At 43.5% G+C, this 25582-nt stretch overlaps 1 protein-coding gene and 1 long non-coding RNA gene across 7 annotated transcripts in view; one reads left to right on the forward strand and one right to left on the reverse strand.

Moving 5' to 3' along the window:
* The window catches only part of LOC138355329 (uncharacterized), a 419561-nt gene that overhangs the window by 87435 nt on the left and 306544 nt on the right, over positions 1–25582 (forward strand). The gene's annotated exons all lie outside the window — the stretch shown is intronic.
* Positions 1–25582, reverse strand: part of LOC123767561 (potassium channel subfamily K member 10) — a 48897-nt gene that overhangs the window by 10448 nt on the left and 12867 nt on the right. For all 4 annotated transcript variants that reach the window (XR_011223948.1, XM_045757302.2, XM_045757304.2 and 1 more), the window contains exons 3-6: positions 5359–5496; positions 2605–2750; positions 1905–2097; positions 284–534 (exon numbers count right to left, since the gene is read on the reverse strand). Coding sequence is in view for 3 of the 4 variants with exons in the window: in XM_045757302.2 (XP_045613258.2) it covers positions 284–534; positions 1905–2097; positions 2605–2750; positions 5359–5496 (728 nt within the window). In the remaining variant the exon portion in view is untranslated. The remainder of the gene's footprint in view (positions 1–283; positions 535–1904; positions 2098–2604; positions 2751–5358; positions 5497–25582) is intronic.

Genomic DNA, 25582 nt, shown 5'->3' on the forward strand with positions numbered 1-25582 from the left:
GACGGGTTGCTAATCTACTATTCACTTACATGGACCATTACCTCAATTCGTCACTGTCCCTTTAAGTTATGTGTCTCGATACAATCCTCGATGAATCTGATTCCTTTGATATCGTTCGTCGTATGTTTTTTGTCTCGTTTTAGCATGCTGAATGATATCTAGGAATTGTTGAATATTATGTGACTCAGCCGGTATTAAATACTCTTGCAGGCTCGACGCCTTTTTTTGATTATTGCTTAAAACCCAAATCCCTTGTTCCTCGCAGATTTCCCTCCTATATTACCTGAAGCATGAGATTGAGAGTAGCCTTAGAGTGCTGCCTGAGGAAGGTCGGGTCATGCTGCTTAATACCCATCTGCTGCATGATCTTCCTCATCTCCTCAGCGCTGCGCATCACGGAGCTCTGTAGCTTCTTCGACTTGAGGGCCTTTGTGATGAAGTTGGCCACCATCACCCAGTAGCCCAGGCCGATCAACACCCACAAGATGACACAGATCTGGTAGATATACAGCGACCATCCGTCGTAACCTTGGCCTGCCGGAAAAGTGTGTTGAGTGCGAGGGTGTTATTTGTTTTTAACATAGGTACTATCAGGAGCCATTTACTCTGTTTTCAGTTTCTTTACTCTGGCGAGAGGGACATTGAAGCCAAGGTTGGAAATAAGGCCAGGTGAACGAACATTGATGTTCGGTGGTATGATAATGCTTCGTGTCGCCAGAGAGGATCACTGACCCGAATCCCGACACCTCTACACAATCCTGAATTAATATTCAAGAATTTAAATAACAGACCATATAGATTCCTCCATGAGTATGATTACTATCATAATTATAAGTGCATACAAGCCCTCAGCTATGAAGACGAAACAAATGCAGCAAGAAAAACAGAATTTTAATAGTAATAATAAATAACATAAATTTCAGGATATAAAATGGAGAGAACTGATGTCTGGTATATAAAAGCTGGGAATAGAGATTAATGCATCTGATGCTTGAATTTTGCGTTATATCAACGTGTGAAGGAGATAACACACAGATTAGTAAAGAATAAATCATTCATCTCTTGTTCACTTGAAGAGAACACGTCTCAAACATCTACTGGTCATGTAGTCATGAAAGATATTAAATAAGGAATAATTTGAGAGAAGTGTCACTCTCACAGGGCAAAATATAAGTGTGTAGCAAAAGGAATTATGTTGAGTTGGATATATTTTTCACAGCCATCAGTACTTTTGTGTACTGTGTACTGTGGATGGGACTCTGTACGACGAGTCCCATCCTCCTTCGTAAACCCGCAAGAGTACAAAGTATAAGTATTCAGTAGTGCAAGAAACCAAAATACATGAAAATAAATCTATGTAAACAATATGGGAACTCATCGGTAAAAAGTTGTCATAATTATCAAAGATCAATAACCTTGCAACAGTTAAATGAAATAAAGTTAAATGTAACAATTGCTGACAAATGCGTAAGGAAACATCTCTTAATCTGCAAGACGAAGATAGGTATACATAACTAATATACAAAAACAGAAGAAATTCGTGAAATTTTGAGCAGTAAATTCTTGTTTCTATGTGAAGGAGACTTATTTGCTTGAATAAGTAGAAATTTACAAAATGTTTTAACTGAAATCGCTAGAAATCAGTAGTGTGAAATATTATAATGGCCTTGAATATATGAATTAAATACATTTTCCCCTCAGGGGAATCTTGACTGTATTGATCAACTAAACTATTCCCTCGTGGAAATCTTGAATGAATGTGTATAGGATACAACAAGCTTTATCTCTTAATTATCCTGTATATCACACATATACAGAATTACAAATTGGCAGACTTCCCCCACGAAAAAAGACATAACTTGGGTACTGGAGTAATAACTTAGATATCCAAATAAAGTACTTACCAGGTACTAGGTCGCCGAAGCCTATGGTAGTGAGGGTAATGTAGGCGTAGTAGATGCTCTCGACGTAGGTCCACTCCTCCAGGGTCACGAACACCGCCCCGGGGATGAAGATGAACACCACGAAGCCAATAAAGATGTAGATGGCCGTTGCCATAGCAATCACCCCACGGGAATGTTGCTTCTGTACGTCCAGCTGGTGGGAGGAAGGGAATGGTTTAGGTGGTGATGATGGTGGTGTTTGGTGGTGATGGGTATGGCAGGGAATGGTTATTGTCGATCGGTGGTGGAGGGAATGATGGTTGTCGGTAGCATTACTGGTTTTTTGCAGTGATGAGGGGTAGTGGATTGACTGAAACAATCAATCATTTGCAGGCGATGAGTCACAATGACGTGGCTAAAGTATGTTGACCAGACCACACACTAGAAGGTGAAGGGACGACGACGTTTCTGTCCGTCCTGGACCATTCTCAAGTCGATTGATAATTGACTTGAGAATGGTCCAGGACGGACCGAAACGTCGTCGTTCCTTCACCTTCTAGTGTGTGGTCTGGTCAACAGTCAATCACTTGATTGTTTCAAGCGTAGGTTAGACATGAGTTTGTATGTATATAAATAGAAGCTTCTTCATATGGCCCAATAGGCCGTCTGTCGGTTCCGTGATTCTTATCTCTCCCACTCACCAATCCTGATGAACATTTACCTTTGACTTGAAGAGTTTGAAGAGTTGTTCACCGAAGAACTCTGAGGACCAGGCTAGCAGGATGCCGGTGAGAGGGATCCCGACCAGAGAGTACAAGATGCACGTTATCTGCGCCGGGGCCTGCGATGGCGATATGTTCCCGTATCCTGGATATGATGAGAATGTGAGGAATGAGTGAGGAAGAAGTGTACGAGGGACAGAAATCAATGGCAGTAACTACGCCGGTGCTACTCTGCTCAGACAGGAGCTTCGAGGGTAAAGGAGATCTAATGTCAAAGAGCTGGGGAAACCGAGAGGCAAAGTAGACAGGACATGGAAAGTGACATAAATTGAAGACGGCAGAATGATATATTCAAATACAGACAATAAGTCACAATAATGTAGCTGAGAATTAGACACCCAACCCACAAATCTGAGAATAAATGCATTGACATTTGGGTCCGTCCTGGATCATTATCAAGTCGTGATAATGATACAGCACGGATCGAAACGTCATCGACTCCTTTATTTTGTCCAACCATTTGGGCTGGACGGTAGAGCGACGGTCTCACTTCATGTAGGTCAGACTTTAATTTCCGACCGTGCAAGGGGTTGGGCACCATACCTTTCTCCTCTTCCACCCCAAATCCTTATCCTGATCCCTTCCAAGTGCTATATAGTCGTAATGGTTTGGCACTTTCCCTTGATAATTACCCTCCATTTATTTTCAGATTTGAGGATTAGGTGCCAAATATGCAAATAATATTGAATAAATATATTGGTGATAATGCCCATCAAGGGGGTACGAAGGAGGAAGTCGGCTTGGGGTATATCAGCTGGTGTGTGTATGTAGTTATACCTCAGTTATATCTCCAGTGTATTATTAAATGATATAACTAAATTCCTGAACCTTGAGAATTTACACAGTCACGCAATGACAAGGGTAACAAAGGTGCGCGACACCATGTTTAGGCCAGACCAGCTGAGAATGGTCACTATGATAACACATCAGTTTGTAAACATTTTGGAGAAATTCCCAAAAGGAAAGAAGACAAGGAAGATTGAACTCGTGTCACAAATACACAGTTAACAAGTGGTGAAAATAGACTATTTGAAAAGATAATGAACTCAGAGAACCAAATAGCAGGCGAGTTTCTTTAACTTCTGGAGAAATTGTACGTGAAGCAAGATACTAAAGGTCTCGGATATTAATTTCCACAAGTGTGGGTCCGTGGAAGATAAATGTGTGTTAGCAGATGGCAAGTCTTTGATATGCTGGCCAGAGGTTGGTTTGGTGTCGTAAGTACGAGACGCAAGGGCCAATATATTTTGTTTCCACCAGTGGTATAAATAATTCGGTAATATGGGACCTGCTACCTAAAGTGTCTTTTATGGAGAGCCGCATATCCCTACTAGGAAAAATATTTGTAGTTACAATCTACTGATGTTTGTTGCATTAAACAATGTTTAAACACACAAATTAAGCTTTTACGTTTTCACTTATGAGACCTGTACATCTTTCCACGATTACAGCAGCTTAGTCTTTATTTACTAAACAGGTTACGAGTTTGGAAACGCTGTGAGGTCGTTCTCGACCCAAGGTTATTATTGTTATAAACAACCTCGTAGTGGTTAGCTCATAAAATGTTTAGTAATTGCAGACCATGCTGCCATGATTGAGGGAAAGATGTACAGGTTTCGTAAGCAGGCATTTAAATACGTGATAAATCCTGACCCCTGGTGTTTTACACCATCCACGTAAATCTGGAACTGAAATTCCACGTGGACATATCAAATGAAAAATAAATATTAACACGAACTTGAAATAGGTTTATTTAGATATAAAAACACAAATGAATAAGGTCCCTCAAACTATTATCACGTTATTCAACACAAACAATCAACATAATACTGATCATTCTTTTCGACTAACATGTACAATTTTCCTGTAGACAAGTAATATTATAACAAGGTTATATATGAGGTTTCGGCCGGAACATCATGTATTATCTGCTACAAAAAAATATTGTAAAATATGGCATCAAAGTAGGAAAACACTTGACAACAGGTTCATATAACTTTAAACGTGCGGAATGCCATTTTATTTTTTTTAATGTAATGATATTAGATCTAAAGATTGTTGCCTTTTTTTGCATCTGAAACCGTAATGTATTTAATCAAATAGTGATATGTGTCTGGGATAATGATTGTAGTTGATAATGATTGTGGCTATACTTATATCTACACATGCTTAGATATGGTCTAAATACCAAGTACTGAGATGGTGTTTATTGGTCTGTAATTGCATACAATTTTATTGGCCCCAAAAGCAGCTCTCATATACATAATTATTCATCTACTTATATTTATATGTAATCTACATACGCATGAATTTATATGTAGGCGAACATAATGTATTTTCATATACAATAAGTCATATTATACTTACCAAAATTGTCTTCACTGATGCTTGAAAAAAGAAATAAAATATTTTATTTCTCCGTATTGAATAAAGCAAGTGATAGAAGTATTAAGGACACTCAATAAACATGCAACTGAAGACAAACCTGTCACATATACCTGTTGAAAACACCTGTCATGCACATTTAAGGGAGTGACGTCTCCCCACCACTACTAATTGAGGAGAAATGAGTCTCCACTTCCCCAAATGAACCATTTGGGGAAAAGAGAACCTCCTCCCTCATAAGGGAAGTGGAGCCTCTCCGCTCCCCCAAAGTTTGGGAGGTAATGGAGTCGGCCAAGATGGTGATTTACCTATGGTGGTGATGACAGTCATGGAGAAGAAGAGAGCATCCATGAAGCCCCAGGGGTAGCGGACCTCCACCGTGACGTTCTCAACGTGCAGATGGGGACACTCTCGCTCCACCTCGTTGATCGCATACACCCGTTGACCTGTGGAGTAACGCAGCTTTGGGATTAGCTTCGCCGTGGGGTTTGATCAAGTCTCTTGACTAACCTTTACAAGTAAAAGGGAAAGCGCTAAGCCTGTACTTCTGTAAAGCACTTTGAGGGGATATGAGGACTAGGATCTGGGATATGACGGAGAAAAGGAATATATGTTTAACCACTTGGAGCGTCTGGGATCGAACGCCGACCTGCATGAAGCGAGGTCGTCGCTGTACTGGCCAGTCCAAGTGATAATGGAAAGATAGAGGCGTATATTATAAGTCAAAATACATTTTCTTTGCCTGACTTAACACTGCTTCTTTACTCGTTTAAAGCCTGGTCTTTGAAGTGATTGTGTTGTGTGTTAAGCTTCAGATAATTACACGGTATCCACATGAAATCTTATCGAAGCTCCAAATCACAGTATAATTTGCACACAAAATGAGCATAGGCTTTGACCAATTTGTCAGTGTGATCATGTATTCAGAGGCTAATATGAGCTTGAATACTTATAATATCTACCTTAGTATTACTGGGGAATCCCAGAGTGATTGCCTTTGCTTCGTCTAGTGTTGCAATGTCGGTGTTCGATCCTCGACGCTCCAAATGGTTTAGCTTCCATTCCTTCTTCGTCATATCCCACATTCTAGTCCCCCATAGTCCTTCCAACTGCTATATAGTTGTATTGGCTTAATGCTTTCTCCTTTACATACAAAGGTTAGTTGCTCCTTTAACTTAACACTTTCTTAACGTTGCTTTAACACTTTCTCCTTTATAGGTAAATGTAAAGTTGCTCGTCCTCATATATCCCAGCTCCTCGTCCTAATTTATCCAAGGCAGGGTTGGGGACCTTTTGTCATTTGGAAAACCATATATACTTAGCGAAGATTTCATAAGGCACCACTTTGAATTATATTCGGTATACGTTCAGATATGTCAAAAACAAACTTACAAGTGTTTCAATAGATTAAATTACTTTCGAAGGCCTTATTGAGTGCCTTAAACGGCGGCATGAAGCCATATGGCTGAAGGTTCCCCACCCCCCTGGTCTTAGACTTTCAGGTATTATGTCTGGAGGGTATTGGTAAGGCCAGGTGAGAGACCTTCAGAACGTTTGCTTGGAACATAAGGTTGGTCAAATACTGCTGACATGCCTCGTCCAGCCTGGGCTAGTCAAGGCTGAGATGAGTCATTATGCTTAATGTTTCCTCTCTCTCTCTCTCTCTCTCTCTCTCTCTCTCTCTCTCTCTCTCTCTCTCTCTCTCTCTCTCTCTCTCTCTCTCTCTCTCTCTCTCTCTCTCTCTCTCTCTCTCTCTCTCTCTCTCTCTCTCTCTCTCTCTCTCTCTCGCTTTGCCTCTATCCCGAGGTGAGAGACGGAATTTCTCATTGGCCGATGGAGAACTGTGATTTAGAAGTGGAAATTGTAACGGGAGTTTATTTATTTACTTCTGTTTTTAATTGAGTGTTAAAAACGTCCACACTGCGGTAATATTTGTTTAGGCCTTTCACATCCAATGCATCGCTAATTGTTGAATCACTCGTAAGATACTCGCCTAAGGAGCACTCACATTTCTGAAACACTCCTGTCTAACACACTTGCACTTCGGAGGCTCATTCAAGATACACTCGCGAAAATCACTCGGGACGTAACCCCAAGACTTCCTCAGGACACACACTCAAACATACTTAATCAACACATTCGAGAGCCTTTGCTGGGAAACTCACTCAACCATGTTACATACTCCACTACAGCAGGCCCTCAGACTGACAATAATTTTCTCCAGTGTAAATTACACATGTATTTATATTATGCAGTTAATATAAATTACTGACACAGTTGCGGGCTGCATCCTGGGGAAGAGTGTGAGAATTATACGTAGTAGATATGACAGAAAAATATGTCGGGAGTCAGTGCATTGAACATCAGACGGTTAGAAAGGCGGGGTCCAAGAGCTAACAACACGATCCTGCAGACATAAATAGTAAATAAATATACACACGTGGCAACTGGCATAAAGGTGTCGGCACCCACACGGGTGAATGTGTTCAAGGTCATGTTTACATGTCTGAACATACACCCACAGTTTGACCTATATGTATTTACAGACACAAGCATAAGGTTACAGAAGAATACACATACACATACAGCTTCAAACTTCACAGCTTCAAGTGTAGATATGATAAGAGCCCAGTAGGCTCAGGAATCTCTATATTAGTTGATTGACAGTTGAGAGGCGGGACCAAAGAGCCAAAGCTCAACCCCCGCAAGCACAATTAGGTAAGTACACACACACACACACACACACACACACACACACACACACACACACACACACACACACACACACACACACACACACACACACACACACACACACACACACGAAGGCGGTACCCTTCCCGACACAAGAAAGCACACAAACCCACTTTTTGCATCACAACCCCCTTGCCATTTACTCCAGTAGATGGTAGCGGGTGGCCTAACTCACCGCATCTACCCAGCAAAACACCCTCACTCTGGCCCCTCCACTCCCTCAAGGTCACGCTCTCAACACTTGAGTAGGCTCTAAAACCTGCACCGAAATGAACATTATGGCTTCATAAAGACGTCATACATCTCATAAACACCATATATATAAAACATTTTATTTCCTTCTTTTTCGTTAGGTTAGGTTAGAATTTGTTGGGTTAGAGCAACTTAGAATTAAGCAATTGTTGTGGGGTTGCATCCAAGGAAGGAGTCAGTAGTTCGACCTTAGGGGGACTTCGATACAAGCCTAAAGTATATATATATATATATATATATATATATACTTTAAGCCTGAGTATATATATATACTCAGGCTTCCAGTTCCCTTGAAAGCGAATTATCATTAAAATATTCAGGAACATCATGGTTTAATTGGCAGAGCGTGTGTCTCGGGAGTCCAATGACGTGAGTTCGATCTTATTTCAGTGCTTCAGTATTTTCTCACATGTTCAGTTAGAGAATGGTGCCTAACCTCACTTCCCCGAAGTTTGATATGTACTATAGCGAATTGCACCCATATTCACAAACCCTGACAATGTCAAAGGTACCTTACACACTCATCCTGACAAAAGCACCCTGAAAGCCCCAATCCACCCTACCCACCCAAGCACCAACCCACCCAAGCACCCTATGCACCAACCCACCCACAAAGCACCAAGCCACCACCCAAGCACCAACCCACCCCAAAGCACCAGAGGCAGGAACACAACACGCCATAAAGTGCCACCCAACTCCGTAATACTTGGTGTGTGAGAGTTTTTACTCGACTCTTGACATTACTGCCCCTCAGCCACGACGTCCTCCCGACCTCTAATTTGAAGCGTTCCTCCCAGTTAATCTTAATGACGGTACGTTCTCGAGTAATATCCACACCCCCCGGCGTTCCTGAGTAATACCCACACACCGGCGTTCCTGAGTAATACCCACACACCGGCGTTCCTGAGTAATACCCACACACCGGCGTTCCTGAGTAATACCCACACCCCCACTCCAGGTGTATGGAATAAAGGGCCTGGTTCTTTCCGGTGTAAGGGGAGGGGAAGGCAAATGGCCAGTTCTATACCGTTGTAGGGAACAGAGGGCAGCTCTCTGCAGGTGTGGGGAACAGAGGGCAGCTCTCTGCAGGTGTAGGGAACTGAGGGTAGCTCTGCAGGTGTAGGGAACAAAGGGCCAATTCCCTGCTGATCAACACGAAAGAACCTCACTAAAGCAAAATCAATTTAAAGAAATCCCACTGAACAAAAATGTGGGAAATTAATATTAAACCAAGGAAGCTCAAATCATCACCCCAGATCATCAACCAACACAAATTATCAACCAAAAACCAATCTAAATCACCAGCCAACAACCATTCTAAATCACCAACCAACAACCTACCCAAATTACCATCCAACCGAAACCACCAACCAACAAGCAACCCAAATCATCCACTTAACCTTTCCATTGCGCCCGTTTTCCTAGCGTGGGTCGCTCCCAGACCAGCTAGGTAGGTGAAGCCCCCTAGGCTCACCCTTGAGACCATCAACATGCTAGGGGCAAGTAACGAGAGTGTGCTCCTCACAGATGGCTGGGTGTTGCGTTACTGCTACTTGATATCTATAACAACTACCTACAATGGGATATAACAAGATGCGTAACTGCTCCCGTGTGTTATCATTGCATCTGGACTGATTATAACCTTTTGAGGGGTATGAGGCATACAAGGGGGTTTTTGCTCAGATATTTTCGGATGGAATTTCATCTTCCGCCCCCTCTTCCCCCCCCCCCCCCCCCCCCTCTCTCTCTCTCTCTCTCTCTCTCTCTCTCTCTCTCTCTCTCTCTCTCTCTCTCTCTCTCTCTCTCTCTCTCTCTCTCTCTCTCTCTCTCTCTCTCTCTCTCTCTCTCTCTCTCTCTCTCTCTCTCTCTCTCTGCATTAATGTAATTTTTTGTCTCAATATTGCTCAATTTCTTTCGGATTTATATATCAGTAGCTTGAAGATATCTGCTTCTGCTGTCATGATTTTCCCAGAACACACACACATACACACACACACACACACACACACACACACACACACACACACACACACACACACACACACACACACACACACACACACACACACACACACTGATATTCAACAGCCTCACAGCATGTGGTGAAACAAGTCTCCACATCAGCATTCCTTCAGCTAGCAGGATGTGGTGTCGCGTTGCTGCTGCTGCATGTGTCGACTTAAGGCATAAAAAAGTATCATGCACTTGAGGATTCACACTACACCAACGCACTCTTTGCTACCTCTCCTTAGTGCTGCTGCTTTACGACGCAATAAATCGCTTGCGGGCTGCATGGAGTGCTGTGATCTCAAGACACTACAACCACTTAAGACCTCTGTTGTAATCTTACTATACAACGGGATTTTTCGTAACCCATTTCTGGAATTAGTTTGAATTAGTGATAGTATTCGTAATAGTGAATTGGTGTCTGTAAAGCTACCACTGCCACTAACTCCTACTGGTTCCAGAGTGCCACGAGAAACAGGCAAAGCTGCCTACACCAGAGACTAGACCACTGAGTGTCTGGAAGACACATGCAAGGCTACCAACTCGGACTAACGAGGCGAGTGTTGAGACAATAACATAAGAATTTAATATTTAGGGAACACATCAACAGCCCATACTTGCTGCATTTCCAGAACATTCGAGAGAATGGTTCAAAACCGTCTCCTCCATAGAATAAGAATCATCCTATCCCTCCAGATATATGGCTTCAGGCATGGAAGGAGTGTGCATCTCTGCATCACCACCTTTCTTACCCTACACACTGAAAAGTCATAAACCACCTTCCTAGCTCTCAAGTCTTCCTTTGATATTGCTAACCGACATGTCATCTTGAGTGAGCTTGCGAGAATGTATATTTGTGGTTGGTAACATCCATTCACTCCTAACTTTATTGATGGTGACCTTCCAGGCTTCCAGCCATACCCTGATCCTTTTAAGGACGCTTCCTTAGAAGGAAGTTTAAAAAAAAAACCTTCCTGCCCTTCGACTTTCCTCTCGAAGGAAATTTAGCATTTAGCCTCAAATGCGGAACTATGTCGAAGGCCTTCCTGAGATCCAGACATACATCATAATTATTATTGTTGTCAACTATTCTGGAATAATAAAGCAGTAAATTTGTGAGACTGGAACTTCCCCATATGAACCCACATTAGAAGTCTCATCAACCTGTAATTATTCCGATGATTGTCTATAGAATCTGCAGTTATTGTTTCCAAGAACTTGATCACAATCAGTGACGTCAGGTGTCCTCTCCCTCAGAGCAGGACACCTGACGTCGGAGATTTACACCGTCCTCGAACACTAGACGTGTAGTGACTCCAAGTGACTCTACTCTGGATTTCTTTATTTATGTGTATTTATATATATTTCAGTGCCGGTACAAAGAAGTTATACTCGCGTTATTCTTTCTGTATATATCTCATCATTTAACCGTTTATGGAGAGCCGTATGTTACCATCACATAATATGCAGGCGATGAGTCACAATAACGTGGCTAAAGTAAGTTGACCAGACCACACACTAGAAGGTTAAGGGACGACGACGTTTCGGTCCGTCCTGGACCATTTTCAAGTCGATAGTCAAGTCGACACTATCGACTGGAGAATGGTCCAGGACGGACCGAAACGTCGTCGTCCCTTCACCTTCTAGTGTGTGGTCTGGTCAAAATCACATAATATGCTCACTCCAGGAGCATGAGAAAGCGACACAAAATAAATAACTATGGCATATCACCTTGAGTAAGGAAAGTACGTAAAGTCAGCAACTCACAATAACGTGACTGAAAATTTGACACCCAACACACACACATCTGAAAATAAAGGAAGTGAAGACGTTTCAGTCCGTCCTATGCCGAAACGACTTCTTCACTTCGAAACGACTTCACGCGACTTCGTTCCGTTCCGGGACGGACCGGAACGTTGTCATATAATTTATACATCGTCATAAACTGAAAATTTATTTTCAGTTGCGTGGGTTGGGTGTCACACGTCGTCAGCCTAAGAATTATCGGTGTATTGAAGCGCAAATTCACAGAGATATTCTATCTCCATGCACGCGGAAGCGGACGACTTCAAGTGTCATGCAAGATAAGCGTTGAAACTAAGATGGCTGAATAACGATGCAGAGACTGTCACGTGTTTTGCCGTGACGCAACAATGGGGAAAACTAAATCCTGATATCTGACTCGGAAGTTGTTGGATTTTTGGTGTAGTGATGGAGGAGGTGAAGAAAGAAATTTGGAAGGTGACGGTAGGTCGGGTTGGATGAATCATCACACATTTCCCACGCTTCCGCGACATTTCCCATGCTACCGCCGTACTTCCCACGTTACTGCGACACTTCCCACGCTACCACGACACTTCCCACGCTACCGTGGCACTTCTCACGCTACCCCGACACGTCCCACGCTGCTGCTACACTTGATATCGTGCAGCAGCTGGGTATCGTGTAGCAACTGGGTATCGTGCAGCAGCTGGGTATCGTGCAGCAACTGGGTATCGTGCAGCAACTGGGTATCATGCAGCAACTGCGTATCGTGCAGCAGCTGGGTATCGTGCAGCTACTGGGTATCGTGCAGCAACTGGGTATCGTGCAGCAGCTGAGTATTGTGTTGCAACACAGCAACTGACCTCAAATGCTTAAAAGCTCTTTGCATACACCAATATTATGAGTATTCAACACATCAGCCAAACGTCTGGAAAAACACATCAGTAGTCAGCATTGTGCAACATGGTTCGACAAATTGTAGTTTTAACACGTTCATTTAAATAGATCACTGGTACTTTGGTGAGCCATGGAAGTGTGTTATTGGTACGATATATGATGCTTACGAATGACATCGATATATGATGATAACGAATGACATCGATATATGATGGTAACGAATGACTTCAATATACGATAGTGTATGAATGATTTTGATATACGATTATTGGAGATTTTGTGTAGTGGTTAATATATTTTGAAAGACAGTTTCACTAAGACGATTAGAACTTAAAGATGGCTCCAATTAGGTTACTAGACTAGCATGTAATGCCACATATACTACACACACACACACACACACACACACACACACACACACACACACACACACACACACACACACACACACACACACACACACACCTCATCATCTCCTCCACACACGCTCAAGTGTACCCAGAGTGTACACACACACACACACACACACACACATGCAGCTGTGTTGATGATAAAATCACCCTCTACCCCAGTTTGGGCGGAATAATGTGCCCCTAAACACAGTATAATATTGATGTAAACTCATTGCATACCCCACCTCTCAGAGCCGAGTCTCCCTTCTTGTACAAAAGGTAAACCAACAAGCTAAACGAAGGTTTGTGTAAAAGGTAAATCAAGTGACTAGACATCTTGCTATATATATTTTACTTTCTCATACTAATTTCGCTTATGTCAAACTCCATTCCCACGAGGCACACATTAACCGTATTACGTCAGCTGAATATGCAAGGATGGCCAAGAAAAGGATTGCTTTCGAAAATGCGAACAGTGAGCCATTTGGTACTCTGTATTTCACGTAGGTCAGACCAGTAATGAAAAATGCGGCGCCAACACGGAAACTAGAACTCTTTAAACACACGTTAGCTAGACTAGTTTCAGAGCTGAGTTATGAGCTATGCGAAGAGATACAAAAGAATCCCACGTCACTGAAAGATAGAAGACACAGCGGGGACATTACAGTGGCATACGAAATACTATAATGCTTTCACAGTAGAGAAAGATAGGTTATCTCATTTGAGATATTATTAAGAAATTCTCCAGTGTCAAAATAACGAAGGAGTGGAATGAACCAGGAAGTGAAGTGGAGTGGTGTAGACTGACTCCATACAGAAATATGACAACCTTAAGGACACGATGGTTCATGCATTATCTCGTGTAGGCACAGCTGGACGTATACAGTTGGGTATATCCCGGCCATTCAGTATCGTCGTTGATAAATCTTTCTCATTCTGTGGTGTTCTTGAAAGCCGTAAGCTTTGACTTAAGAATGTGAGCAGCAACCGTACCAAACCCGTCCGTACTACGCAAGCGATTAATTTTCGGTCGACTTTCACCAGGAACATTGGTTAGCTCGTACGTAGATATTTTGTGCTGTGGAGTGGAGGGTGAGAGTGGAGGGAGTGGGTGGAAGGAAGGAGACGAACGGCCGGTAAGTCTTTGGTCGCATAACGCCCTGACTTCTAAAAACAGTTCTTCGGACTCCGCATCGCAGTTTGTAAGTGCGTGTTAACGTATTCGAACACAGACTGTGTAAAGTGACTACAGAGTTCTGGCACGCCTCGTACAGCTAGGAACGTGGCTTCATTTAGGGAACTCACGCGGGTAATGAGACACCCTTAAGTGTCAAACCTGCCAGTATTTACATAATATCCAAGATATGCATGTTTATGTCAATATTTCCCGCATTTCTTCGTTATTTGCTTACTGTACTTGACTGCATTTCTTCGTTACTTGCCTCCTGTAATTACATTCCCTCGTTACTTGCTTCTGGCTTCAGGAAGCGTGTGCACTGTGGAGAAATGCCCGACAGACCACTGGAACATTATCTAACACAATGCACAGATACAAACCCATTAAGATTTCCACTAATATTCAACAGAGCAGAAGAAGTTGTTAAACACATGAGACAAAATCTTACTGAAGCGACCATACGAGTCATAAATACTCATACTCCGCCTAAGTAAAACAGAAACAAGTAACACTTAGTGGGCCAGCCAGAGGCTTAGGGCCCGCGTAGGAATATCCATGCAAATAAAAAAAAAGGAAGCCTGTGATAAAAATGGAGACATCCTGAGAGCCAGCGGCATCCTTTTTTATATATATATATTATAGGTAATAGAGTGGTTACCACAGCAATTATTCAAGTCTGTCATAGTGTATACATAAAAAAAATATAAGAATATATATTTATATATATTATATTTAGAAGGGCTATTTGGCCCCTTCCAAGCCGGCTTTACTTATATCCACCCAAACTTATTTACTTATTCATATATATATATTTATTATATATATATATATATATATATATATATATATATATATATATATATATATATATATATATATATATATATATATATATATATATATATATAATAAATATTATTATTATTAGTCTTAACGTATCTCACTTTCGGAGTTTTTTGTCAATTGACTCAAAACGCTTGCATGACTTTTCTGTGCAAAAAAATTATTTCATGTAGAAAAATAATATATTATGAAAAGAGGGAAGAAAGCCAATTCAAGTTTAAAAAAAAAAGTTGCTAAAAAAACAGGTTACCCTAAGAAGCTTCACAGTCTCCATAATGTAACTCGTCCAAAAATCTCAGAGCTATGGGTACACTGATGTATAACGAATTGTCGCCTATTCCGGCAGTGACACATTCAGGAGGATAATGAGACTTGATGTATCTCGTTGAACGTGGGGAAGAACGGTAAGGGAGAGGGGTGAGGGAGAAGGGTGGGGGTGAGGGAGAAGGGTGGGGGTGAGGGAGAGGGTGAGGGTGAGGGAGAGGGTGAGGGAGAGAGGGGGTGAGGGGAGTGGCCTGGCCCACGTGTCTGACTCTGCCATGCTCACAACCCATTACATTATAATCTCCAGTTGACGCCTCAGCTTCAGATGATCTTCTCAACGGAAGAATGTGGGAAGAGCGGGGGGTTGGGGGTGGCTGTGATGGTGAGGGGTTGTGTGGTGGTGAGGGAGCTGTGGTGGTGAGGAACTGAGGTGGTGAGGGAGCTGTGGTGGCGAGGAACTGAGGTGGTGAGGGAGTTGTGGTTGTTGCACTGTTGAAATATGGTGTCGAAACATTTTTGAACATGGCTCAAGAGGGCTGGTGTGATAGAATTAAGACAGAAAATAGCAAGATGGTTATTTTGAGTTAAACACAAGTGGTATCCTGGAACCTCTGAGGCAGAACACGCCAGGGGGGAAGACGCTGAGTGGAACTATCCATAACACAACCTATTTACACCCCTTGTATTGCCCAAAGACTACCATCATATTCCTAGCATACATATATGTATTTCAACAAACTTCTATGGCTGTTCAACAACGGAGACAAATTGTAACGACAGGTTTCTGAGACAGTCAAGAGCTTCACGGACCTTCGGTAACCAGGAAGAATGGGTGTGTGGGGGGATTCCACTGGACGGTAAAATGACTGCCTGACACGCGAAAGACCCTGGTATGCGGGGCTGCTGCTCGAGTATGTCTCTATTATTGAGTGTGGCAGGTCGTGTGAGGGGGCATTACCTCGTCTTGCTGTACTTTGTTGTTTTGCCGCAGACGCGAGGCGTACTCCGTGGGCTTGGCGCCGCTCTCTCTCGACGCCCTGAAGCTCTTTGAGGACGTCCTCCCTGTGAGGATACTGTGAGCCCTCCTCTTTGGCACTCAACCTGTGATCTCTGTGATCCCCCTCCTCGTAACACTCGCCCTGTAACGTTATTATCCCAGCTAATGACCTCGTCATCTCTCATCTTTCCACTCAAGTACCACCTTTTTTATGTTAGAACCCAATTGTCTACTGCTGATCAGGCTTCCAACATCACGAAATATCACTATGTAGAATGTATAGAACCTTACATGGCATCTTTTCAGTTATTTACCCACTGTTTTCCACAGCCTCATAGTAAATCGAAATGGAAAGAGAGAGAGGGGGAAGGGGCAAATAAGGTCATGTGTCACAGTAACAAGAACCCTGATTGACTTGAAAAGTGGATAGTTGGTCATGAAATTATTCCAGGAATTCAAGATGCTGCCTAGTAAGGAAGTGTGCGTGAAGGCTATTATCTTATTTGTCTGTAACGTTTGTGTTGATAAAACACGTGTTAGTGAAGCTTGTGTACATGGAGCGTGGGGCATTAGGAGTTTATGTGTGTACAGTTTCCAGAAAATAAAGCTCATGAAGAAGCTGGTAGCTTATCTACCAGCTTAAGCTACCACTTAAGCTGGTAGATAATTTGGTGACTAGAGACAGAAAGCCTCGGAAGAAAATCCAACCCCAAAATTAGACCGAGTTATGCAAGCTACAAAGTATCTTTAGAGGTGTGTGTGTGTGTGTGTGGCTGACGCTTTTGATGCTTCAGAAAACCTGGTGATTGCGCCATGGGAAATGAATTAATCATTAAGCGTTCGTAAAGCAAACAGGTGTTGCTTTATATTTGGTAAGCTGATCAGGAGACTATCACTACCCGCCAGGACCCATCAGCATACTCATCAGGACCTATCAGCATATTGCCAGGACCCAGCAGCATACCCACCAGGACCCATCAGCATACACCAGGACTCATCAACATACACCAGGACCCATTAACATACACCAGGACCTACCACTGTGTAATATCGACAGTCACCTCACTTTGTTGTCACTCCCTCATCTGTATGATGGATCCTGCTTGGTGAGGGAATAGCTAATTACCTTCTGATCCCTGACGCATATATTGTATTGTTGCTGAGGTTTCTCAATGTTGACCTCACACACACACACACACACACACACACACACACACACACACACACACACACACACACACACACACACACACACACACACACACACACACACATAGGGTAGTTAGTAAATGGAACGCACTAGGAAGTGATGTGGTGGAGGCTGACTCCATACACAGTATCAAATGTAGATATGATAGAGCCTAGTAGGCCTAGGAATCTGTACACCTGTTGATTGACAGTTGAGAGGCGGGACCAAAGAGCCAGAGCTCAACCCCCGCAAGCACAATTAGGTGAGTACACACACACACACACGAATTCATGTATAAATTGATTGAGGCATCGCATATAAGTTTTTGACAATCAGAAGACGAGCTTTATCGAATCGATATGACCATGCCCCACTTTGTGGCCCCTCTTCCCTTCCCCCGTGTCTGCTAAATCTGTTCAGGTCCTCTTTTAATTTTTCGAAGTTTCTTTTTCAAATGCTCATGTGCTGTATTTGGTTTCCTTCAAAGTTAGACGACGCTGTAAAGTTGTATCTTTTCTTTTGTATTCAGTCAATGGCTCCTTTGTCTTGGCTAAGCCCTGAATTGGGGAGTTGTTCATTGCACAGCCATCTTGCGAAATGGATTTCTTCTCCATATTTTCACAGACACCATCAAGTTTTCTTGGCCTGAAATATAATCCACAATGGGCAATGAAATACAATGGGGGTTGGGTTTTCCGTAGAGTTTTATGGTTATTCCAGCCGTTAACCCGCGCAGACTGTGCGACACAGTGGTTGCAAGGATCAGGTTGAGTTACCGTTACCTGTGGAGGTGGCTGCAGGTGACGGATCTCCCAATTTTGAGCACTCTAGGTGCAAACTCTGTGAGCAGGAACTACGGCACGATCTCCCACACTACATCACCGAATGCCCAGTTATTAGACCTTTCAGACCAGTTGGCATGAGGTTATCTTGAGGTTATATCTTGAGATGATTTCGGGGCTTTAGTGTCCCCGCGGCCCGGTCCTCGACCAGGCCTCCACCCCCAGGAAGCAGCCCGTGACAGCTGACTAACACCCAGGTACCTATTTTACTGCTAGGTAACAGGGGCATAGGGTGAAAGAAACTCTGCCCATTGTTTCTCGCCGGCGCCTGGGATCGAACCCAGGACCACAGGATCACAAGTCCCGCGTGCTGTCCGCTCGGCCGACCGGCTCCCCAAGGTACCTGGAGCTTTGCAATTACTTTATTCATTCTCGTATTCTTGAAGATATCCTCACAGTATATCCAAAATTTGCCAGTGCAGGCTACTAAACATATGGCCCTGTATGACTAACCATCCTGCGAGATGGGGACTTTTATTACCACTGCTACCTTATTCACTCTTGTGTTGATGATATCCTCATAAGCACCCGGAGTCTGCCAGTGCAGACTGCTTATCACGTGCCTCTGTATGACTAGCCATCCTGTGTGATGGGGATTTTTAAGCATCACGGAGCTAGCTTTTTGACACTGAGAAGTACATCACTTGAAAGAATTGAATAAAGGGGAACCCGCGTTATCAATTCTGTTTTTTCTGTTCCTTGAAGGCCACCAATGATTTAGCTTATTCTAAGATGGTGTGAAATAGCAATTAGAGCATCTCCGGTTGTTTAAAGTCCACGGGCGCTTGGTGACAGGGAGGGACAAGGAACGCATACTGCGTTGATTAAGACGACTCCTGCCTCATAGAAAACGGCAGTTAACGAGCTCCTCTCTACCGGGTACTGTTTTGGTACTCTTATCTGGGTTAATTTTGTCTGAATATAAATAACAGTTAAAAACTTACTAATGGTAATGTGGGAATAATAACTTAACAATGCACGTGAACAAAAATATTACAAATTTTAACGAGATATTTAATTAAAATCAAAGACTATGTTCATAACTGGTCGTTCATTAACAATTGGGACAGTTTACATAACAAGTCCATTATACCCCTTCCAAGTGCTATATATAGCCATATATTCGAGCACTCTCCTAGTCGTATACGCGTCGTATACGCGGGCAGAAAGAAGCAAGGGCCGCAATAGGGGGTAGGGGATGTTGACCAGACCACACACTAGAAGGTGAAAGGACGACGACATTTCGGTCCTTCCTGGACCATTCTCAAGTCGATTGTCGATTGAAGAGTCTTGGATACATTCTCAATCGACTTGAGAATGGTCCAGGACGGACCGAAACGTCGTCGTCCTTTCACCTTCTAGTGTGTGGTCTGGTTAACACACTTCAGCCACGTTATTGTGACTCATCGCCTGCACAGGGGGTAGGGGAGTTGATGTGAGTTCATACGCTGGTGGCAAGCTTAACCATTTCATATTAGACGCTTGTTCAATCACCAGGCTGGCGGCATGCGCCAACAAAATAGGTGTTAGCAGTCATAATAATAAAGTGTGTGGTGACCAAACCTTGGTAGATGTCATACAAGACATTCGCGAGCTACACACGTCTCCACCGCTTGTGGTTTTATTGTTAGCTAATCTGGAGATTAAAGATAACATTGCCAAGGTATGATAACGACGACAGCTGCCTTTATTCCACTATATTTCATGTTAGAGTGGAGAATGAAATCCTAAGATTTTTATTGGAGTTGAAAAATATGTGTTTTAAGTCATTATCTGTGAAAAGTTCACACACGAGAGGGTGAGAGAGAAAGATTGGGAATGAGGGAGAGAGAGAAGGAAAGAGAGACGGAGAGAGAAAGAGAGATGAGTAAATATATCCTATAATAATCACCACAGCATTGAATACAATGCTTCCCGCTTACATTGAACAAATTATCAGAAAAAATGGCCGGTTGTGTATCCTTTTTCCAGGTTTAGATGAGACTAATGTGTGTGAGCATCTGCCCAGATGTCAGTGCACTACTTAAGACAAGGTCGAATAATGCTTTAGAATAACCAAAGTAACTGAGATTTAAAATATGGGACTTCTCTTCAAGTTCAAAATATATTTTTAGAAGCACTTATGTCAATCGTTGAGGTGCACTGTGGAGAAATGCCCGACAGACCACTGGAACATTATCTAACACAGTGCACAGATACAAACCCATTAAGATTTCAACTTAGATTCAACAGAGCAGAAGAAGTTGTTAAACACATGGGACAAAATCTTACTGAAGCGACCATACGAGTCATAAATACTCATACTCCGGCAAAGTAAAACAGAAACAAGCAACACTTAGTGGGCCAGCCAGAGGCTTAGGGCCCGCGTAGGAATATCCATGCAAAAAACAATCGTTAAGGTGTGAGGTTCCAATCACAAATCGCATGTGCCTGTGATACCAAGGATAATACTTGAAGATTGAGGTTCCAGATAAGTGATTTCGACATCGAGCTGGCAATCTGCCTGGTTTAGGAGATAACGATAGCTAGGAGAGCTTAGAGGATGTCAACTAGTCTAGTTGACATCCTCCTCTTGGTTATGTCTCTCTCTCTCTCTCTCTCTCTCTCTCTCTCTCTCTCTCTCTCTCTCTCTCTCTCTCTATCTCTATCTCTATCTCTATCTCTCTCTCTCTCTATCTCTATCTCTATCTCTATCTCTATCTCTATCTCTCTCTCTCTCTCTCTCTCTCTCTCTCTCTCTCTATCTCTATCTCTATCTCTCTCTCTCTCTCTCTCTCTCTCTCTCTCTCTCTCTCTCTCTCTCTCTCTCTCTCTCTCTCTCTCTCTCTCTCTCTCCCTCCTCCCCCCCCACAGATTATGTAATCAGTGGAGCATTCATTCTTATCTGGTTGAAAATAAAAATCTACCGTGGTTTTTGTGGGGCAAGCGCTAACGTCTTCTGGTTTCCGCCTCTCAATCATTAATCGACCTAGAGCCTATTTGTGTACTCACCAAGTTGTGTTTGCGGGGGTTGAGCTGTTTCTCTTTGGTCCCGTCTCTTAACTGTCAATCAACTGGTGTACAGATTCGTGAGTGTGTGTGTGATTATCTTACTCGTATATCCTGTACTTTTAGTCTAAGGTTCAGCAGATGGTCTCTGATAAGAGCACAATAATCGCTGATAAACTCATAAATACCACTGACGCCTCTGGTGTCAAGGTCACATAGACAAGTTTATCTCTTTAGTTCTACAGCCAAAGATGCCTACACGGACCTCATTGTCACGGATGTTGTTATTATGAACGCTATCGCTACAGCCGGTGGCGTCCGGCCACCACCACGGACGCCACCGCTGCAGCTCCCACCGCCACGAACTCCTTCACTACAACCACCGTTACGGACGCCATCGCTATAGCCGCCACCGCTACGGACGCCATCGCTATAGCCGCCACCGCTACGGACGCCATCGCTATAGCCGCCACCGCTACGGACGCCATCGCTATAGCCGCCATCGCTATAGCCGCCACCGCTATAGCCGCCACCGCTACGGACGCCATCGCTATAGCCGCCACCGCTACGGACGCCATCGCTATAGCCGCCACCGCTACGGACGCCATCGCTATAGCCGCCATCGCTATAGCCGCCACCGCTATAGCCGCCACCGCTACGGACGCCATCGCTATAGCCGCCACCACTATAGCCACCACCGCTACGGACGCCATCGCTATAGCCGCCACCGCTACGGACGCCATCGCTATACCCGCCACCGCTACGGACGCCAACTAGAAGTCTGTCAAAGTGGTAATGTGGCGGCTAAAATGATTGTGACTCGATGCTTCCATCTTAGGATCTTCGTTCAGTACCAACACATGTTCCTAAAATGACAATGCTTATACCAACTATTTGGTCGAACAGGGTTATACACACAACGTTATATATATACGTATATACACAGGTGTATACCCTGCTTCCCCGTGTATATACACCAAGTTTACTTTAGTCTTGGTTATGTCTAGAACTAAAGTATACTTCTGGATTGGTCTGTGAAAACTTGTTGCAGGGTTACACGTGGCCTTAACCCTCCAGAGATTGATAAGCATTAAGCCCAACACCAAACTAAGGCACCATTGTAGTCAGCAGTACTAGACAACATAGAAGGCAGCAGTACTAGACAACATAGAAGGCAGCAGTACTAGACAACATAGAAGGCAGCAGTACTAGACAACATAGGCAGCAGTACTAGACAACATAGAAGGCAGCAATACTAGACAACATAGAAAGCAGCAGTACCAGACAATATAGAATGCACAGTACGACACAACATAGAAGGCAGCAGTACTAGACAACATAGAAGGCAGCAGTACTAGACAACATAGAAGGCAGCAGTACTAGACAACATAGAAGGCAGCAGTACTAGACAACATAGAAGGCAGCAATACTAGACAACATAGAAGGCAGCAGTACTAGACAACATAGAAGGCAGCAGTACTAGACAACATAGAAGGCAGCAGTACTAGACAACATAGAAGGCAGCAGTACTAGACAACATAGAAGGCAGCAGTACTAGACAACATAGAAGGCAGCAGTACTAGACAACATAGAAGGCAGCAGTACTAGACAACATAGAAGGCAGCAGTACTAGACAACATAGAAGGCAGCAGTACTAGACAACATAGAAGGCAGCAATACTAGACAACATAGAAGGCAGCAGTACTAGACAACATAGAAGGCAGCAGTACTAGACAACATAGAAGGCAGCAGTACTAGACAACATAGAAGGCAGCAGTACTAGACAACATAGAAGGCAGCAGTACTAGACAACATAGAAGGCAGCAGTACTAGACAACATAGAAGGCAGCAGTACTAGACAACATAGAAGGCAGCAGTACTAGACAACATAGAAGGCAGCAGTACTAGACAACATAGAAGGCAGCAATACTAGACAACATAGAAGGCAGCAGTACTAGACAACATAGAAGGCAGCAGTACTAGACAACATAGAAGGCAGCAGTACTAGACAACATAGAAGGCAGCAATACTAGACAACATAGAAAGCAGCAGTACCAGACAATATAGAATGCACAGTACGACACAACATAGAAGGCAGCAGATTTGAGCAAGAGAGAATTATTGAAAATGCGAGTCAACCTAAGAACGACTGACTCCATCAGCGATTATTCATGCCTAAGCTAACTCCTCAATTGAAACATGTTGATAACGTAGGTACGTGTGAATTCAAGGCTAAGGATCATATGAAGGATCTAACAGAGAGAGAGAAGGGGGGGGGGGAGGGGGCAGCAGGGGAGATATAAAAAAATAATACACTAACATTATTCCATTATATATAGATACAGCATGAAGGGCCAATAAATCAGTCATTGGCCGCCACAGCCATCAATGAGCTCAATTGGCCAATTTATTTAATATACATTGGCAATGAGCTCTGTCAGACGGATGAAAACCATCTCGCATTTATATTGTATGAAGTATGTGGTGGGGAAGGCTGGAGTTTATATTTTGGCAGGTAAAGCACCGGGGGATGAAGGGGGGGGGAGGGGAAGGGAAGTAATAAGAGAGGAGTCCGTTTGTGGTCCCAAGGCGGTGTTTGGGACCCCTCATGTTATCTGAAGAGATTGTTTGGGGCCCGTTTGTGATCCAAAGAGTCCTTGGGACCTATATGTCATCCCGACAGTACTTGAGAGCCAGCATGTGGTCCTAAAGCAGGGTTTGGGGCCCGCATGTGGTCCCGAGGTAGTGCTTGGGGGCCTTCGGTATCCCAAACGGCGTTTGGGGGTCCGTCTGTGGTCCCAGACGGTGCTTGGTGGGGGTTGGGGTCCGTCTGTGACCCATGACATTGCGTGGGGTCCGTATACGGTGTTAGGAGGTCATTTGAAGTCTGTCTGTGGTCCCAGACGGTGTTTGGGACCAATCTGAATAAATGTAGTTTACGGGACGCTTTGGCCAGTCTCCACTAACGTGATAAATTGAATGATGAGAGAAGCTGAGCGTAGCGGGATATAAGCAGGTCTTGGCGGAGTCTACGAGAGAGAGAGAGAGAGAGCGACGAGTATGTAATTTCCTAGTTATGTTTATAATGACAAGCTTCAGCTCTTGGGCCTCACCTTCGTTGCTGTCCATCATCTGATGTACTGATTACCAATCTTCATCGTGGTTGTTTTAGATTCAGCTACTCGGAACAAAAGTTCCAAGTAGCACGGGCTATGGTGAGCCCGCATTGGACTTACCTGACACAGGAGCGGGGCTGTAACTGCAACCTTCATCACTGTGATCATTTTAAGTATAGAACGTTCGTAGGAACTTACAGCTCACTACCCTCACCCTCTTCAGGCTCATCTGTGCCTAGCTCATGTCTCTCTAGGTCAGTTGCGTCTAACTCATGTCCCTCTGGCTCATCTGTGCCTAGGTCATGTCACTCTGGCTCATCTGTGCCTAGCTCATGTCACTCTGGCTCATCTGTGCCTAGCTCATGTCACTCTGGCTCATCTCTGCCTAGCCCATGTCTCTCTGGGTCAGTTGCGTCTAAGTCATGTCCCTCTGTCTTCTCTATTCTGTATTCTTCGCTATCCTGCTGCCTCTCCTCAGGGGTTTGTTTTATTAATTAAATCTGTCTTCCCGCTTTCATAGTTTTTATTTCCTGTTTTGCATATTTCATTCATATCAACTGTCTCCCCTCGTTTGCATGCTTCTTATCGCTGAATGTTATGTTCCCCTCTTTTGTTGTGCTCTGGCTTAAGTTTTCCTCTTGTAGGTACACTGCTGTATTTTGCCTTCTTTTTGATAAATGGGAAGTTCAAGTTTTTTTAGCTTTTACTCCTAACTGAATAGATTCATATCTTGAGGTTATCTTGAGATGATTTCTGGGCTTAGCGTCCCCGCGGCCCTGTCTTCATTCCGAAAAGATGTACACAAATTTTGACCTTGAAAGCAAATTATATATTCTAGCAGTTCTCCTGGACCTATAAGCCTTTCTTAGCAGCCCATCCTTAAAATATTGGCTAAATGTTTGTTTATGAAACGTACTTTCGGCTGAGAGGACAGCACACTGGACTTGTGATCCTGTGGTCCCGGGTTTGATCCCGGGCGCCGGCGAGAAACAATGGGCAGAGTTTCTTTCACCCTATGCCCCTGTTACCTAGCAGTAAAATAGGTACCTG

This window comes from Procambarus clarkii, chromosome 67, assembly GCF_040958095.1.
Source record: "Procambarus clarkii isolate CNS0578487 chromosome 67, FALCON_Pclarkii_2.0, whole genome shotgun sequence".
Classification (NCBI taxonomy): domain Eukaryota; kingdom Metazoa; phylum Arthropoda; class Malacostraca; order Decapoda; family Cambaridae; genus Procambarus; species Procambarus clarkii.